At 40.6% G+C, this 19,671-nt stretch overlaps 1 protein-coding gene across 3 annotated transcripts in view; it reads right to left on the bottom strand.

Annotated features, from left to right (window-relative positions):
• Nucleotides 1-19,671, bottom strand: part of FBF1 (Fas binding factor 1) — a 1,798,645-nt gene that overhangs the window by 694,678 nt on the left and 1,084,296 nt on the right. For all 3 annotated transcript variants that reach the window (XM_044090504.1, XM_044090506.1, XM_044090505.1), the window contains one exon: nucleotides 4,325-4,443. In XM_044090504.1, the coding sequence (XP_043946439.1) occupies nucleotides 4,325-4,443 (119 nt within the window). The remainder of the gene's footprint in view (nucleotides 1-4,324; nucleotides 4,444-19,671) is intronic.

Here is a 19,671-nt window from a genome sequence, read left to right as displayed (position 1 = left end):
TGAAAAACAAAAATCTTCACGAACATGCGAATAAAATAATTTGTGGTAAAATGTGATTTAATGAAAAAAGCAATAACAGTAATAAAGCAGTAGTAAATATCATAAAATGAAGGAAAAAGTGAAAAAAATGCAATATTGTCCTGACAGAACTTCAACATAAAGCAGCTAAACAGGCCACAGTGTTCAACTGACACCAGAGTATTTCAGTTTACTAGTACAAGTCATAAAACACTTTAAAAAAGCCCTTTAACTGATTAAAAGCAGTATTAAACATACGAACAATGCAGACAGTAGTTAACTTAGAATTCTCAGTGGAATTAATAGAAGTATTAAACAACAGGTATATTAAAATAAAAAGATAACACACATGTATTATTATTTTTATAAATAAAACGGAAAGAAATAAACTATATAAGAGGAAGGAAGGTTCCCAAAGGGATCTTATCTGAGCTGAAAGTTGTAATCCACCAATGCAGGCTGATGTGGAGATTTAACTATGTGAGTCCTACAACTGGCACAAAAGCCTGAACAAATGACTTTCTGTGACAGGGGTTATGGATCCCCTGATGGGATGGACTAGACAATTCATTATCACTGACAGTTACAGGAGGGGATTATGAGCTCTGGAAAGCTGCCAGTGTAGGTATTTTTGCAGACACAAAACTTATATGCCACTGAGGCAGTGCGAATGATGTACATTCTGCAACATTATTTACCCCTATAACAAATACAGATTTAACATTGAACTATAAAAATGGAGGTGGTACACCTTTAGTAAATAAAATATGTCTCCCTGTTATAATTACTGGTCAAGCTACCAACATCATCTCTTCTGACCCAAAAAAGGCTAAACCTCAATTAACTCACGTAACTCTATTCACGTTGTTATAGCCTATTTTTCCGAACTACCAATACATCAAAATTCCAAAATCTCCTGGAACAAGTGCAGCTGCACCTTTGCAAAATATTACAATCCTTGGAAACTGTAATAATAACATGCCTCCGCCAAAAAGAAACAATATTAAAGAGATACTAGCTGACCATGGACTGACTAAACACAAGGACAAACCAAGCCTAACCTAAAAACTGGAAGTCATACTTTGTTAAATCTAGTCATATCCAATGTACCAACACACATTCACTCCATAAAAATTCTCCTCCAAGCATCAGTGTCCACTACCCAATTACTGTTATCAGTTCTTACATAAAACCTCAACTCATTCCCAAAATGAATCACTTTCCAATCTAAATCTCAAAGCGATATCAACAAACTAAAAATTAATCTAGGTAACCAGAATGAAAACTATCTTAAGTTGTCAAATCCTTGATAATCCTGCCAGCAAATTAACAGGGTCCATATAACTTCAGTGAAAATTCAGTTTAGCGAACGATATTTTTGGTTCACTTACATCAAACATGCTGTTCATCAAACTGTTCATACTGAGATCGCGGTACAGTGAGGATTGGGAAATTTGCCCTTTCCTCACTGTAGTGTGATCTCAGAGTTGGTTTATATAATTAGCGGGTGGGGGGGTGCAGCTCCACACAAGAGCATTTCTGATGAAATTCCATTCAATGAACTGTCACCTCACTGACGTAATATAGACCCAATTAACAAAAATGTTATACGCCATACAAAACAAATACTCCCATTAATGACCTGGCTCATTAAGCCCAGAATAAATCTCTGGTTCACCTACGAACTAAAATTTCAAGTTAAAAGAACAAACCTGGTTAAACTTGTAAATCATACACTGACAATTGACTGAAATAGATTTATCAACCTATGAAACATAAGTTAAAAAAAAAATCAAAAAAGCTAAACTACTAGAAGCAAGATCAATCCATGCTACTAGCAGCCTGAATTATTTTGGAATGATAGTCAACAAGCTACTACATACATCATGGCTCTAAACATTTCTCTTGCACTAATAACTCCATTAACATCTCCATAGGACAGTCTACTTTTAATTAATAAAAGCTAAAGAAATAGAAAAGCCTTTAGAAAAAATACCATATAATGTGTCAGCAGGCACTGGCAACCTACATCAATGTGTTTTTTTTTTTATATATCTTTGTAAGGACCACATAAATTTTACCATAAACACAATTCTACTTACAATTTCAGCTTTACATCTGCACTCTTCAGCCTAGGCAAAACACCTGAAAAATTAGCCTACCCACACCTACTGCCCTATCCAGAACCACAGTTAGATCATCTGACATGACATGCAGTTCCCCAAACTAGCACCCCACTCAACAGGAAGTAACAAGCAGCTTACTACAATTAAATCACCACATACTGAGTGTTTTAGTGCTTCAGCTATGACCACCTATGCATTATCAGCATTCATTTATGAAACTCGAATATCCTCATGGCTTCATAATACAATGCTAGTTCTGCACTCCCTTGCCATTGGAACCAGCTCCTAGTGCCCTCTAACAGATTGTTCCAGGGGCATCTGTCCCCTTTTTCCCACCCTAGATACAGCTCTGTCTCTACCTTCAAAAACATATCATACTTCTTCCAAACCAAGGGGGACAATGAATGAATGCATGTTGGTCTTTAACAGATCATAGTTTTCTAAATATACATAAAGTTAGCCTCACTGGGGCAGTCTTTATAAATGTCACTACATGTTTTGATCTGATTTACCAATTCCTGCTCCTCAAATCACTTATACATTTTAGAGTGAGCCCAACAGCTACAACATAGATAAAAGACTTTCTTGCCAACAGACAATTCTGGGTCAAAATGGGATTCACTATTTCAGAGTCTCCTCCATTCAAACAAGGAGTCATTTTAGATTCAATCTTTGCTTCCCCCATCTTTTTTCACTTTTTGTCAACCAACTTCCAGCAAGCATACCAGGAAGCTCTTAATTATACATATGACGATGACATGGTTCTATGTATATATAGTCCAAACACATCAGCTATTACACAACTTCTCCTGCAAGACCTCTCCACAGTAGAGTCTTGGCTTGGAAACAACCACTTCATCCTAAACACCAATAAAATAAAAGGAATAAACTTTGGAAGTCACCATATACTCAAATATGTTTCCCACAGCTAGCACATAAGTACAAAGGAAAACAAAGTCTCAGGAAAAAAAACAGTTCCTTTATTTAGGAATGTGGCTGCATCAAAAACATGTCTTCAGACTGCACATAGAACAAATAAAATCCAAAATAAATACAACACTCTTTGGACAAGAAAATATCTCACTTTTTTTCCTCCACAAAGACAAAATGCCATGGGATACTCCTTCTCAGAGTTTGGACTACCCCCTAATAGTTTCAGTCTCCGAAAAAATCAATCTTTGCTACTAAAATCAACAAACAAAATCTGTCCATTCATTATCCTAGCTTCGTGCAGACAGCACTACTGCTCTATACAATCCAAAGTCAAATGGCTTCCTACACAACGAAGATGTGATGCACTTTTTGGATTCCTCCTCTTCAAGCTAATAAAACTGGAATTATTCCTTCTTCTCTCTAGCAGAGTCTCAATAAGGAACACAGATTACAAATCCTATATCCAGTAACAATCCTTTACTCTGTACTCCCTACACAAAACTACATCAGAATGAACATAACTTATCTTTGTTCATTCTTAAATTTTGGGAAGCTCTTCCCACAGCCATCAAAAATGTTAATACGTACACTGAATTTAGAAAAGCCCTTCATCCCATTAAATCAATCACATGAAAATGTTCCTTAAAAATTCCATAGTCAACATACTTTCCTCTTATTTTTTCATACTCCTTCTCAACTCACAACAGATTTTTGCTTCCCACAGCCCCTTTGCTCTTTTCTTTCATTTCTCTACTCTGTCTTCTTCATTTCATTATGTTTTATCTTCTTTATAAACATTAGGTCATTTCTATTTATTGTGAACCTTAATATATTACTAGATCTCTGCTGCATAAATTAGTTGGCTGAAAAAGGTACACTGGGACTGCTGCACTACATTGGTAAACAAATGCAGATACATACATCCATACATACTTTGTTCTTCCAATCTGCTCAAGCTTTCCACCGATTAGGTCTACTTTGTAAGCTCCCTCTTTGAAGGTTAGGACCATCATCTTCTGCAGTCCATCATCAACAGTTCCAAAAAATGATCAGTAAACTAAATCAGATTTACACAAGAAAAGCGATATCCCCTTTTCAGATTGCTTAATATGTGATTCACTGTTAACCACAGCCTTTTCTTAGCTCCAAATCAAATCGTATTCTTGTACTGAGCTCCTAAAGTTTCCTGATCACTATCTTCTTTTCTTCCACAATCCTGAAAGAGAGACCACTGTAATTCTTCTTACCTTTTCCAGTAGCCGAGTTTGTTCAGAAAGCCTGGTCTCCATTTTGGCAATGACATCATGCAGCCGATTACGCTCTACCTCCATGTCTCGCTGCTGCTGAGTAAGTCTGTCCTGCAGTACTACAAATAAAAACACCAAGTAAGGGTTTCTGTCTGATTAAATGATCTGATAGACTGTTAAAAATATTAATAACTACTTCTCTTTGAACTGCATCATATTTTCATACTTAATACTCCATATAGAAGGCTGGCATCTTCTCCAGCAAGGAGCCAAGATAATATAGCTCCATCTACTGGAAAACAAATCTTTACTGATTAAAGGCATAACATATTGTATGGTGAAGAGATGAGGGAACAGAGAGAACAACAAGAAAAGAGTTATTAAAGTGGGAGAAGCAGCCTTGCAGAGATCGTGAGCAAACTGCATAAAATACACGTGTCAAGGACTTTTTTACATGCATAAGTGAAAAGTGAAGATGCATGACAGAATGTGTCCTCACTAAGGGAAGCAGACATTTTTGGAGGGTGCTTTACAACTAGTGGAATATCAGAACATTTCATGAAGGATGACCATTTGTTTTCTGGCATAGAACAATTTGTAAATGGATAATGAGATCTACATTATGACATAATTGCTGCAAAATAGAGGCAGCAAAGTATAACTGGACCTGTGGGATGAAATAGTTACATTCAGAGATGTATAACCTGGGTGTGATAAAACAAGAGGCAATCATAGAACTGGGAGGCTAGCACATTCAATTCCTCGATTTTTGACTGAGGGCTGGCTGGGTCCTTCAGAATTAGAAAACAGCTGAAGTAGTTTCCCTATACAAGGGAGACTCTGGGAGGCAGATAATCTATGCATTTCTATTCTTGTTACATCTTGAATACCATTGTATTCTCCTTGATTTGCTTTAACTTTACTGTACATAACTGCATATAATTTAGCAGAGACTCCATGTAATCTTTTTGTTACCACTCAAGTGCTATTGTACTTCCTTTGTACTCTCTTACTTTTATCCTTCCGTGGTATGAGAATTTAACAAATCATTTGTGATCATTGCACTCCCCCCCCCCAGTTAACAAAGTCAAATAAACAAGTAAGTAAGTAAATAGTTTTATGTCAGAAAATTTCATGGAGGAGTTACTGAATGAGACATCTGGAGACATTCTGATGGTACAGAAATTACAACACTAAACTCAACAGGGTTTGTAGTAGGCAACTCAAGAGAAACTAGCCTGATCCAGTCTATGACTGGGTCATTGCAGGTTTGGACCAATGAAGCCCCTTTTGATATGGTATGGTCTCATTAGACTTCAGTAACACCTTATCTCTGACTCTCATATAAACTTGATCTGCAAATTAAGGAGGCTCATGGCTAGAAGAAAAAGGATAATTAAGATAACCAGCTAAAAGATCAGTATAAAGTACAATAGTGAAGGACAATACATTATTCTTTATAATGTACCATCCAATGACTAAAAACATGCCTCAAGATTCTGAGCTGGGATATGCACTGTTTGAAATATACATAGTTGATATTGCTCATAAACTGAATAAAAGTCAGAATCTGTTTATAGAGCCAGAAAATGACAGGATGACTGTTTACAGAAATTTGGAGAAAACTATTCACATCAGACAGAAAAACAAAGAAGATTTAACATAAGCAAATACAAGATAATACTCTTTACCTGTTTATTTATTTATTTGCTTCTTTATACTATTTACTGCACTTATTATTGCCTGCCTCTTACTTGTATATTGCATTTATATACTGTGTACCAAACTACACTGCTGTACTGCAATTGTCTGCATTACTGTGCCTGTTAAATCAAATGTTATTGCTGTTTTCACCATTTACAAAGCTTTTTTGCTACTTTCACTGTTTGTTCAGTATTTACTGGCATTTTTTCACTGTTTTAAATCTATATGTTCTGTTTGTTTTGCTTTTCCCGCCAATCAGTGTTTAAACAACTGATCTGTTAGCTGTTTAAAACATTCTTTAGTGCCTCCTTGCTGATTTTCTGCTGTTTTAAACATTTTTAGTGACTCGCTATTATTTTTCTGCTGTGTTAAACATTCTCTAGTGTTTCCCAATGACAATAGGATAGCTAGTAGCTGCAGCATAGTCCAGATACAAACTTGCTGCATCTGGGTTTGCTCTGAGCACGTTTTCCAGGCCATCTTGGATTGAAGGGGGCCTATCTGCACTTTAGTGAGAGGACTGTGTTGACTGGACCCTATCTGGTAAAGGGAAGTCGGTCTAGGGCTTGGAATAAGCATCCTCATTGGTCCTTTTGAATCTTTTTAAAGTTTTTCTTTCAGGTTGTTAACTTCTGGTATTTAGGTTCTGCATCTGAGTAGGTTTCTGCTTCTTTGTACCGAGCTGAAATGAGCTGGGGTACCAGCCATACCTCTCAACCTCTTAGAGCAAAAAATCTGGACAAAGCCTAAAATGATAGGGGGACAAACAGGGACAGATTTTAAATATTGCTCTTACAAACTTAAGTTGATAGAATAATAGGTTTTGCATTAGCATGAATTTTCTGAAGGATGTGGAGTCTTAAACTCAAATATTTGTCATTATTTGAGGACTTCAATCCTCAGCTATTTACTAGAAAGGTACAGATTTAAGGAGGAACACACCAAAATATGAGTCAGAAATATGGATATTCTGTGAAAATCTGTACAGTTAAGAGGTATGCTACCAACCACAACTCTGAACTGAGATACCAGACAACTAGTCTTCTTAGCTTCCAAAAAGCATAAGCTGGCCTGTTTTTTTGCTTGTTTATACTATGTACTGCACTTTTTATTGCTTGCTGCCTACTATTATACTGTATTTCTATACTGTGTACTAAATTACACTATTGTACTGCAATTATCTGCATTATTGTGCCTGTTAAATCAAGTTTTATTGCTGTTTTTACTGTTTACAAAGTATTTATCCTATGTTCACTGTCTGTTAAGCATTTACTTGTATTTTTCACTGTTTTAAAGCTATCTGCTCTGCTTGTTCTGATTTTCCCACCAAACAGTGTTTAAATAACTGATCTGTTAGCTGTTTAAAACATTCTTTAGAGCCTCTTGCTGATTTTCTGCTGTTTTTAAATGTTTAGTGACTAGCTGTCATTTTTTGCTGTGTTAAACATTCTCTAGTGTTTCCTGCTGAACCTAGGGTAGCTAGTAGCTGTAGCATAGTCCATATACAGGCTTGCTGCATCTGAGTGTGTTTGTAGTGTTTGTTTGTTCTGACCACGTTTTCCAGGCCATCTTGGATTGGAGGGGGCCTATATGCACTTTAGTGAGTGGATTGTGTTGATTAGACCCTGTCTGGTAAAAAGAGATTAGTCTAGGGCTTGGAATAAGCATCCTCATTGGTCCTTCTGAATCTTTTTAAAGTTTATTTTAAGTTTTTAGCTTCTGGTATTTAGGCCCTGCATTTGAGCAGGTTTCTGCTTGCTTGTGTATTGCACAGCACCGTGCACTGCCACACAACTGTGCGCTAAAGCCATACAGTTAAATTCAACAATTTTCCCTTAGATACTACTGTAGCACACTAGTGTAGCCCTCATCCTTAGTGCTTTTCCAGTCAAAGAAATAATGTTAGTGAACTGTAAGCTATTAAACACCAGCAAAAAAATAAAAAATAACCCCCCAGGCAGAAATATCCAACCACTGAGCTCCTCTGTGAATGATTCTGAAAAGCCACCCCTATTGACAACAGTCTTCAACCTAGCTTTATGGACAGTTGGACTACCCTTGTTTCTCCTGCCAACCTTGTTGAGTTGGGTCTTTTGAGGCAGTGTAGCAATTGCCTCATGCACACTGACAACCCTCTGCTAATAGCTCACTCTAGCACAGATTGCAAGGGAAGTATCTACACCAAGAATCTTGAATCCATGCTCTCTCACACTCAAAACAGTAACACGGAAGAGATTGTCAACTCAGCCACCACTACATATGTGCATAGTACCATTACTCATACACATAGTATGCATCAAATACAAAACAATCTACATATGCGGAGGTTGTCTCGAAAAAATTACCTAAACACCAGAGCCCTCCGAAATACAAGATTGCAACAACTAACACAGTCTCCACAGCATCCACCACAAATAGCAAAACCAGTGTCTCACCCACCATGTCCGCAAGGCAAAACAAATTTTCTTGTCATTGCAGACTCAATAGTGAGATACACAGATGTCCAACTCATCAGGATGGATAAGGAGAAAGTCATGGTCAGCTGCCTGTCTGGTTCCAGGATTCGTCAGATCATGCATGCACTCCGGTCTCTTAGCAACAAGTACCGCTATGACTCTGTTATACTTCATATTTGTGTGAACAACCTGAGACATACCTCACTGGACTATTTGAAGAGAAACATGGTTGAGCTCTCTGAGTATGTGTCCCAGGCAGATATGTCCCTAGCCTTGAGCAGCATACTACCCTCATCTAGAATGATGCCACAGTATAAAAAAATGACTGATTTCAATAATTGGCTTAGTTTTTGGTGTCATTCAAAGGGGATCTAATTCCTGTCAGCCTGGGAAGCAATGGTTGAAAAACCTCGCTGCTTTGCCAGAGACGGTTTGGCACCTGGCACCTCTAGGCTGCTGGCAAAGGCTCGTGCCTCCCTCATAGTGCCTTTTTAGGCAATTAGGCAAGGTCTCAAAAACACCATTACTGATGTGAAATTAGCCAACCAGAACAAAATAAGGGTCATGCTGATAAATGCTAGGAGCTTAAACCAAAAACTGCACTCCCTGGAAGCACTTCTACCACTAGAAGATGTAAATGCCTGTGCAGTCACAGAAACCTTGATCAAGGCCTCAAAGACTACCCCAGCCACCTTGCAAGGCAACAATGCCTTCCACACCTTTAGACTGCAAAATGAATGTGTGAATACTAAAGGAGGTGGTGTTTCTGTCTATACTAGAGATAAATTCACATCCCATCTTGTTAGACTGGACAACTCTATGGAGTTACTCCAAATCCAGGTTACAGTGGGTAAGACGCCCATTCAAGTGATAGTCAGTTATAGATACCCCTCCATGGGTCAGGATGCCCATGAAGCCTACTTGACCAAATTGGAGACAATTCAGATTTTACCAAACTCTCTGGTTATGGGGATTTCAATTATCCGACCATCAACTGGGAAACCTATGCTAGCCCCAACTTGCTAGGGTAAAAATTCCTTGACTTTGTTAATTCAAATGCCCTGGAACAAATTGTTCATACCCCAACAAGAGGAACAAACATTCTACATCTGGTCCTCACTAACATGTCAAACAGATCCACTGCTGCAACTGTCGGACACTCATACGTTAAATCTGACCACATAACAGTCACCTTTGAGCTAGCACTAACACCAGAACTCACAAAGGGTAAAATCAGACTAAAAAACTTTACTAAGGCAAACTAAAACCTCCTAGGCAAAGGTATAAATGCATTCCAGGCCCCACCACAAGCTGGAAGTGGTAACTACACCAAAGCTTACACTGAAGCCCTGTACAATCACTTCCATAAGTGTATAAACTCGGCTGTACCAGAAAGAATCAAAGCTAGAGCCCCAAGTAAAAACAAGCTGCCATGGTGGGCATCCAGCATCAACAAGCTTTACAATAAATTTCAAAAGTTACTGTCCAAGAAAAGAAAGGCAAGGCCCCAACAATGGAAAAGCACCCTCCTTGGTTTCAACAGGCAACTAAGACAACTTGTCAAATCCTCTAAGGGCTCCTTTGAGAGAAACTTAGCAAGTACAGCCAAGGATAACTATAAGGCCTTTTACAGCTATGTATGTAGCCAAGCATGTGCAAAACTAGTGACCAACAGTATCACACACACTGACCCCACAGAGACAGCAAACCTAGCGGATGGGTTTGGTGAAGATTTCACACCCTTACCCCCTCCTAACTTATAATAAACCTTCCCCCAACCCCCCATCCTACATATCTGAATAGCAGGTCCTCAAAACCTTGTCCAAGGCAAAAAACACAGCCTCTATGGGACCAAACAATATCCCAAGCTGTCTTCTAAACAGGCTAAAACATGAACTAGTATCACCATTAAGTACCTAGCCTAACCACAGGCTTTGTTTCTGCAGAATGAAGAACAGCAACAGTTATTCCCTTCCACAAAAGTGGCCTAGCAACAGACCTAGGGAATTACAGACCCATAAGCCTGACCAGCCTCATCTGTAAGGCCATGGAACATATCATTATGGACCTCATAAATAAAGACATAGGCGACCTCCAAACCCTGGATCCTACCCAATTCAGCTTTGTCAAGGGCAGATCCTGCCTGTTAAATCTGCTGGACTTCTTTGAAAATGTGACCAGGGCAAATCTGTGCACACAGTATACCTTGACTTGGCAAAGGCTTTTGACACAATCCCACATTCAGGCATTACCGTTAAACTTAGGAAACTGAATATAAACCCCTTTGTTGTGAGATGGGATGCCAGCTGGCTCACAAACCGGATACACTATCAAAGTGGGTGACTCCACATCAACCAGCAGACCTGTTACCAGCGGGGTGTCACAGGGGTCAGTGCTGGGCCCCGTACTGTTTGGTATATACTTCTCAGAAGTTCAGGTCAAAACTAAGGGTTTGTGGTTGGCCAAGTTTGCAGACAACTGTAAACTAGGTGCAATCACTGAATTCCCAAATTATGTCAATATACTCCGGGAGGGCGTCACGCACACCAACGACTAGTGTATTAGTCAAGTTCTCAAAATGAATGTTAAGAAATGCATCATCATTCCCTTCGACACAATGTCCCTTCACACTATCAAATCATCAATACCCTAAGTACCCACAAAGTGGTAAGGGACCTGGTATCACAATTTGACTGCAACTTTAACTTTGACCACCATGTGTCTACTGCAGTATGGAAGGCTTTCTGCTTTCTATGTAGCACACTTGATTAGTAAAGACATCGCCTCAAGAGCAAAAGAGGTTATAGCGCCGCTATACTCTGCACTAATCCAGCCCATAACAGAGTATAACGCCCCATTCGGCATATACCGTACAAAGCAACTGGAGAGACCTCAAAGTTTTCTAACAAAGAAGATCAAGTGGCTCCAGCATGTGCCTTACACAGACTGACTAAAGTCTCGTCACTATACTCTGTGTCGTATAGACTTCTTGGGGAGACTTATGCCTGGCCTACACAGTAATCCAAGACCCAAACCTAATGAACTTGCTTTGTAAATCAAATAGGACTAGGTCTACCCATTCCAGGGACCTAAATATTGCTTGGGACTTATATAGGACATGCTGGAGAGACAGCTTTATCTCCCAGAGACTGCCACATCTTTGGAAACGGCTACCAATTCATGTGAAACAGAGCATCTCTATGACAATGTTCAACAGGAACCTGGACGAGTGGATGGGGCACCATAAATTCTTATGGGGATAGTGCCCACAACCCTCCTGGACATGGGCAGTCATCACTAAATGCAATCTTGGGTAATGACTAGCATTTTCATGGTATTATATTGGGATGAAATGGCTAGGCTTAAAATGACCTCCAGGTCGATAGCCTAGTAATTCCCTATTATCCTATGATTTCTAAATCAGTAGGAGGAAGCCAAATGCATAGTAATGCATGCATACATGTTATTTTATATAAGGGCGTAAAACAGCAAACTTCTCATTGAGGGACAACTTATGTGGAAGTAGAATGCACCTGCTGAGCTTGTCTGCAGTATTTTCTGTGGCTGAGAAGGGAAAGTACAATTGTGTAAGTAAACTTAAAATAATAGCAGATATTTAAATGATCACTCTTCCATTTGCCTAAGCAATGAGTTATATCCCGCAAAGGATGCAACAGCCAGCCAACTTCCAAAGCTTCAGGGCACCTTCCACATGCCCAAACATTAGTCAGCTTGAGCTGAGCTGATTAAAAATGCATGTCTGGATGCCAAGCTTTTCAGAGCTTTCATGTTACCAGACCGAAGGAAGCTGAGGCCTGAAACGACAATGCTAGGCACAATGAAAAATAAAAATCCACACTATGTCATAAACAACACACAAAAAAAAACAAGGGGGATGGAGGGAGCAGCTACTGCAGCAGTGATCATTCAAACATCTACTGTTATGGTAAAAGTTTTACTTTCACAGCTGTTCTTCATATTAATCACTGCTGCAGTAGCTTAAGCTATATGGGTAGAAACAAACAACAACATCATACATTACACATTTTGGGAGGTGGAATAGGAAGCTCCAAAAGGCCCAGGAAAATGGTCCAAGCAAAGGCTGATCTATACCAAAAGAAGGAATCAAGAGCTTGCCATGCCTTGTAAAACAATGTATAAAGGACCAAGTTGCTGCTTTCAGAATATATCTAGAATCAAACCCTTTCCAAAAAAAGCCACTGATGAAGCTAACACTTTGGTATAATAGGTCTTGACACTGCCTGGAATAATTTTGCTGTGATGAGTATAACAAAAGGTAATAGCCTTAGACAACCATTTGGAAATATTCTGTATTAACACAGGTTGCCCCTTCATACCTACACAAGAAATGAACAAATGATCTGAAAAGCTGAAAGATTTAGCTGTGTCGAGATAGTATACAAGTTCAGTGGACATCAAAGGTATGGAGAATCCTATCTCCCTCATTTTTAGGATCAGTAAAGAAATTGGGGGAATTGATAGTTTGCGTAAAGTAAAGACAGATTAGTTCTCAAAGAAACCTTGTATCTGTGGAAAATGAGACAGGGTTGACTCACCATAAAAGCTTGCAACTCAGATACTCTTCCTGCAGAAGTCAGAACAATCAGTAAAACTGCATTCCATGTTAAGAACCTCAAGTCAGCCAGATTATCTGATTAAAATGGAGGTAGTGTTAGCTTCTTTAACTCAGAATTAAGATCCTAGGAAGGGGCCACCAGTTTTCTTGGAGGCCCCTCACATAAAACCCCTTTCAAAAACATTTTGATATGAGAATGAACTGAAAGAGATGGCTCCATGGGTGGACATGTTGAAATGTCCAATAAATAAACCTTGATGGAGGAACAATCAGTAAAACTACCTTCCATCTTAAGAACCTCAAGTCAGCCAGATTAGCTGGTTCAAATGGAGGTAGTGTTAGCTTCTTTAACTCAGAATTAAGATCCTAGGAAGGGGCCACCAGTTTTCTTGGAGGCCCCTCACAAAAAAACCCCTTTCAAAAACATTTTGATATGAGAATGAACTGAAAGAGGGGGCTCCATGGGTGGACATGTTGAAATGTCCAATAAATGAACCTTGATGGAGGAGTAATAAAGGCCACAGGAAAGTAACAAACACAAATATTGTAAAACCAGTGAACAAATAGACCTACCTGGGTGCTAGTTATGTTTTTGGCACCAACTAGAAAACCTTTTCCATTTGTTAGTATATGATTTTTTAGCAGGCTTTCTTGGCTCCATTAATATTTGTAATACATCCTTAGTAAATTCCTAACCAGAATTAAGACCCTATCATCCAGGAAGTCAGATGAAGCTGACTGGAGTCACAGTGTATCAAAACCCCCTGATATTGTATGAGTAGATACAGTTTGTGAGGAAGCTTGTGGTAATTGCCCCTGGTCATTTCCAAAAGAAGGGAGAGCCACTGCTGCCTGCGCTAGAGAGGAAGTCACCACACTGATCATGGGGGATTTCTTCTGAATCTTCAGATGTACCCTGGATATCAGTGGAAAGGGTGGAAATCATGCAGTAACATTCCTGTCAAAGGAAAAGAAGAGGCATCTGTCTTCCAGGGCTTCTGGCATGGAGTCCTGAAGCAGAATTTTCTAGCTGATTATTTAGAGAGGAATAAATAGGTCTATTAGAGGAACTCCCCACAGATGTCCTGTTGTAGGTATTCTACAGTTATTTCTTCAGAGAGTTGGCTTGAGCAGGGCCAGTTTTTAGCTTTGTGCTGCTTGTCTGCATATGATTTTGCTGGATGGAACTGTGCTTTTATTTGCAGGCCTGATAAAAGTGAGCAGCTGACTACATCTGCCTTTATTTGCAGGCCTGATAAAAATAAGCTGATGACTACATGTACATGCGGTTTAAAAGCCTGCATTTGCTCTTGTTTCCCAACTTTACTGTAGCTAGTCTAGTCGAGATACAGACTTGCTGTATCCAGGACTGTTTGTAAGCTTCTGAGCAGTGCCAGAGACTGCTCTTCAATTTTTCCCTTAGATCTACTAGTTCTCTCCTCTCCTGCACTTATGCTAGCTTATTAGTCTAGCACTTTACCAGACTTCTTGTAGCAATTCTTGTAGCACACAAGTGCTACCAGCACTAAACGTTCTACAAGGAAACAGATCTAGTATTTATTATCAATGCCCACCCCTCCAGGCATGTCTAAAGGTCAGTTCCCTGTGCTTTTTCCAATTAACCTGGTGAACATGGGCATCCTGAGGCAATGTAGCAACTGCCTCATGTACACCGACAACCCTCTCCTTTTACCTTCCAACACTCAGACTTGCGAGAGATGTACTTATATATCCAAATTGGAAGCCATGCACTCTCCACACAAGACTGGAAAAGCTGGTCAAGAGGAGAAGGTCAAGACTTGCACCACACCACATGGAACACATAGCCCTCCGGAACACACACCAGCACTGCCTTCACATAAAAACACAAACCACACACCCACCTTCGTGGAGGCTCTCAATAAAAATCTACCCAAGAAGCAGAGATCTCCAAGGCAGAAATGCACTCGGCCACTACAACACAACACAAATCATGAGACACATAACTCTTCTAAACAGTGTGCCACTCAACCAAAGCCCCTAAGGCAAAACAGTATGCCCAACACATTAGTTATAGGTGAGTTGATAGTGAGGCACACTGATGTCCCACTCACTAGGCTGAATAAGGAGAAAGTAAAAGTCAGCTGCCTGTCAGGTGTCAATATCCGACACATAATGCACACACACAGGTCGCTCAACAAGAGGTACAAATATGACTCTGTCATTGCACATGTGGGTGTGAATGACCTGACACATACCATCCTGGACTACATGAAAAGAGACATGGAGGAGCTCTCACATTATGTAGCCCAGTCGGGTATGACTCTGGCCTTGAGCAGCATCCTACCATCACCCAGAATGACACCACAGTATAAGCAGAAAATGATTGATTTCAACAATTGGCTAAGTTTCTGGTGTCATTCTAAGGGGCTCCAGTATCTGTCTACATGGGATGACATGATTGACAGACCTCGATGCTTTGCCAGAGATGGCCTGCATCTGTCACCCCTGACCTTCCGGATACTGGCCATGGCTCTTGCCACCTCTATAGTGCCTTTTTTAGGCGGTGTTCCAAAGACCAAATTACCACCGTAACAGCTACAAACAAATACAGTACGAGGGTCATATTGCTCAATGCTAACAGTCTAAATCTCAAAATGCACTCACTCGAGGCACTCCTTAAAATGGAGAACATCGACATTTCTGCTGTAACAGAGACATGGTTCAAGGCAGCAGAAAACACCACTGTACTACCAGGCTATAAATCAGTCCACACCTTTCGGCCCCAGAACTTGGACCGAAGCTCCAAAGGCGGTGGTGTTTCCATATTCATAAAGGATGCACACACCTACAGGCAGGTAGCCCAACAAAAAACATCAGAGATACTTCAGGTGCAGTTAACATTGGGTAAGACAGCGATTCCAGGTCATAGCCTGCTAGAGGTCTCCAACCATGTCCCAAGACTCGCACTCCAAGTTCCTAAGCACCCTGGAGAATATTAGGGTCCAACCTAACACTCTCTTACTAGATGACTTCAACTACCCTTCCATTAACTGGGTAAACTATTTGTGTACCAATACACTTGCCCAACATTTCCTGGAGTTCATTAATTCCAATGCCCTGGACCAGCTCCTTCTCACCCCCACTAGAGGTAGCAACATCCGTGACCTGGCCATTACTAACATGGGCGACCATTGCTCTACACCAATAGTCAGCTCCTCCCTGGTTAGATCCGACCAGAAACTAATCACCTTGAAAATCCACACCCCCCCCCCAGAAAAACTTCTCCAAAGCTAACTTTGAGATTCTAAAAACAGAGGTGGCTAATTCAAGGCACCCATGCAAATGGAGAATAGTTGCGTGACCGCAGAATCATACACCAATGTACTGTACAAAGACGTACACAAATGCCTGGATCTCACCATACCCAATAGAACCAAGACACTCTCCTCCAAAAAAAGGAAGCCAATCTGATGGTCTCCTGCCATAAACAAACTCTACAACAGAAGAGGGAAACTGATGCGGAATAAGGTGAAGTCCCAAGAATGGAAAAACTCCCTTATCTGCCTCAACAAAAAGTTGAGATCCCTCATCAAATCCTCTAAAGCTAGGTATGAAAACAGAATTGCAGCAGATAGTAAAGACAACCACAAGGCCTTCTATAGTTATGTAAAGAATCTCCGTGGCAATACCCTGGTACCTCTTATACCGAGCCAACAGATACTGCCAGTATACTGGCCGACAGATTCAGTGCCAACTTTACCCCTCCCCCCCAAAGGACCAATCACAATACCAGTAGATTGCCAGGCACCCAGTATTACTGCTGCATAGGTTAAAACAGCACTGTCCAAGGCCAAGAATACAGTTTCTATGGGACCTCACAATATCCCTGCTTGTGTTCTACATGAACTACTTGCCTCAGCCTTTGTCCCTGTGAAATGGTGCACTGCTACAGTCATCCCTCTCCACAAAGGAGGAGCGACTACAGACCCTGGGAACTATCACCCCATTAGCCTGATGAGTCTGATATGCAAAGCTATAGAACGCATCATCATGGACCTAATAAACAAGGATATAGGGAATCTCCAAACTCTGGATCCCACACAGTTTGGTTTTGTGAAGGGTACATCATGCCTGCTCAACTTAGTCGACTTCTATGAGTCAGTCACCAGAGCTGTGGATGAAGGCAAGGTGGTTCATACAGCCTACCTTGATCTGGCCAAGGCTTTTGGTACCATTCCCCACTCAGGAATCATAGAAAAGCTCACTAAGCTTGGCATCAACCCCTATATCACTAGGTGGGTTGCAAACTGGCTCACAGATAGAACCCACAGTGTGAAAGTAGCTGACTCCAAGACAGACTGCCGACTAGTCATGAGTGGAGTCCCACAGGGTTCGGTCCTGGGTCCTCTTCTGTTTGGTATCTACTTCTCTGAAGTCCAGGCCACCACAAAGGGACTCTGGCTGACAAGGTTCGCAGATGATTGCAAGTTGGGAGCTATTATCAACTCCCCAAGTGATGCTGACATCCTACACAATGGCCTCACTGTGACCAACGACTGGTGTCAGAACCATGGCCTTAAGCTCAATGCCAAAAAATGTGTTGTCATCCCCCCTTTGGGAAAAACCAGGTTCCCATGAATTACCACATTGATGGTAGTACACTGAACACAGAAGGCGTTATAAGAAATCTGGGAACACAGGATGACAGCAACCTCTCTTTTGATCACCACATTGCCACTGTGATCAGAAAGTCCTTCTATGTGGCACATCTCATTACTAAGGGTTTTGCATCCAGGTAGAAAGAGGTCACCGTCTCTCTCTCTCTCTCTCTCTCTCTCTCTACTCCTCAATCATTAGGCCAATCATCGAGTACAATGCCCCATTTGGCATGTACCTCACTAGACACCTGCAACAACTGGAGAGGTCACAAAAGTACCTCACAAAGAGGATCCTAGGCCTTAAACACTTGTGCTATATGGACAGACTCAAAAAACTGCAACTATTCTCTGTCTCATATCGCCTACTTAGAGGCGATTGCTGCTTGACTTACAAAGCCATGTCTGACCCAGCTCTGTTAGAAATGCTACATCTCAAGAAATCCCAATCCCTCCGCACCACATGCTCCAGAGACCTCAACCTCATTACCACAATTAACAGAACATGCTGGAAGGACAGGTTCAAAACCCAGAAATTGCCCATGCTATGGAACAGACTTCCCATACATGTCAAGAAGAGGACCTCGCTGACCCTCTTCAAGAGAAATCTTGATGAGTGGATGGGAAACAGAAAATTCACCCTGGGTATAACTCGAATGGCTCTACCCAACAGAGGCACTGGTAACTAAGGTTGGGTGGCACTATGCCAGGGTAATCCTATGGCTAGGCTTGTAAAGGCCCCAGGGCCATTAGCCTAGTACACACCTATAAACCTATGTAAAAAGAAGTTGTGTACTTACCATAATGTTCCATCTGTGTTGTTGATCTCCATTCTTTCCTCACAAATGGGTTCAGATCTGATCCATAGGATCTGACTTGGCTGATGCTACAGCTCGCAGCCACAAGAGCTCTTGAGCCTCTCCCTCACCCACAGTGCACCTTGCCAAATACCTCAGATCTTGTTTGCTGCTATAAGGTGTAAAAGGACAGAGAGAAATATAGGAAGCCATATCCAAAGTCATGGAAACATATAAATGCATCCATTCAGAGACTATGTAACTGCTCGTTCTTCCAGACGTCATGGAAGGGGGTAGGTGAGAGGGGATGTGAGGAAAGAATGAAGATCGACAACACAGATGGAATGTTGAGTACATAACTTCTTTATCTGATTATGTCAATCTTCATTCTATCCTCACAAATGGAACTGCATCCCTCACTACTTGAATCCAGGGTGGACTCAAGGAAGGATATTCCTGAGCACCATAGAACCAAATGATGCCCTATATCCGGAGAACAGATCCAATTTGCAATAAGTAATAAAGGCATGAGGAGTAGCCCAAGTTATTGTTGCACAAATATCATCCATAGACATCCTAGATTGGAAAACTGTGGAAGCAGCCACATATCTTGGGGAGTGTGTTTTCAAAAGATGTGTGAGAGGAATGCCTAATTTATTACAGACAAAGGAGATTCAATTTGTAACCATTTTGATAAAGAAATCTTAGAAAATGATTTTTTTTTCAATTTTGGTCCAGAAAAGGAAGCAAACAGTCTGCTTTCCTGATTTTTCTCTGTTCTATGCAAATAGAAATTCAACTGTCTATGAGCATCCACCAAATGCAAAATGTATTCTCCTTTGTTGGTAAATTTCAGAAAAAATACTGGCAGATTGATAGAACTATTTATCTTGGATTCTGACACCACTTTCAGAAGAAAGGACGGGTTGGTGTGTAAGGTCACTCTGTCCTTACGGAAATCAAGTATGGAGGTTTAGAAGATAATGCTTGGATCTCAGAAGCTCTTCTTGCAGAAGTGATGGCAACCAAGAATATAGTTTTCCATGAAAGATACTTAAGGTCAGATGTAGCTGCTGGTTCAAAGAGAGGTTGTGTTAGAGACTGCAGCATCAAATTCAGGTTCCATGGAGGAGTAGGGTCTTTAAAAGGAGGCTTT

Source organism: Protopterus annectens, chromosome 12.part0 (assembly GCF_019279795.1).
Source record: "Protopterus annectens isolate FY-2018-M chromosome 12.part0, PAN1.0, whole genome shotgun sequence".
Classification (NCBI taxonomy): domain Eukaryota; kingdom Metazoa; phylum Chordata; order Ceratodontiformes; family Protopteridae; genus Protopterus; species Protopterus annectens.
Note: the sequence above shows the minus strand (reverse complement) of the source record. Positions and strands in the feature narration are given on the sequence as shown.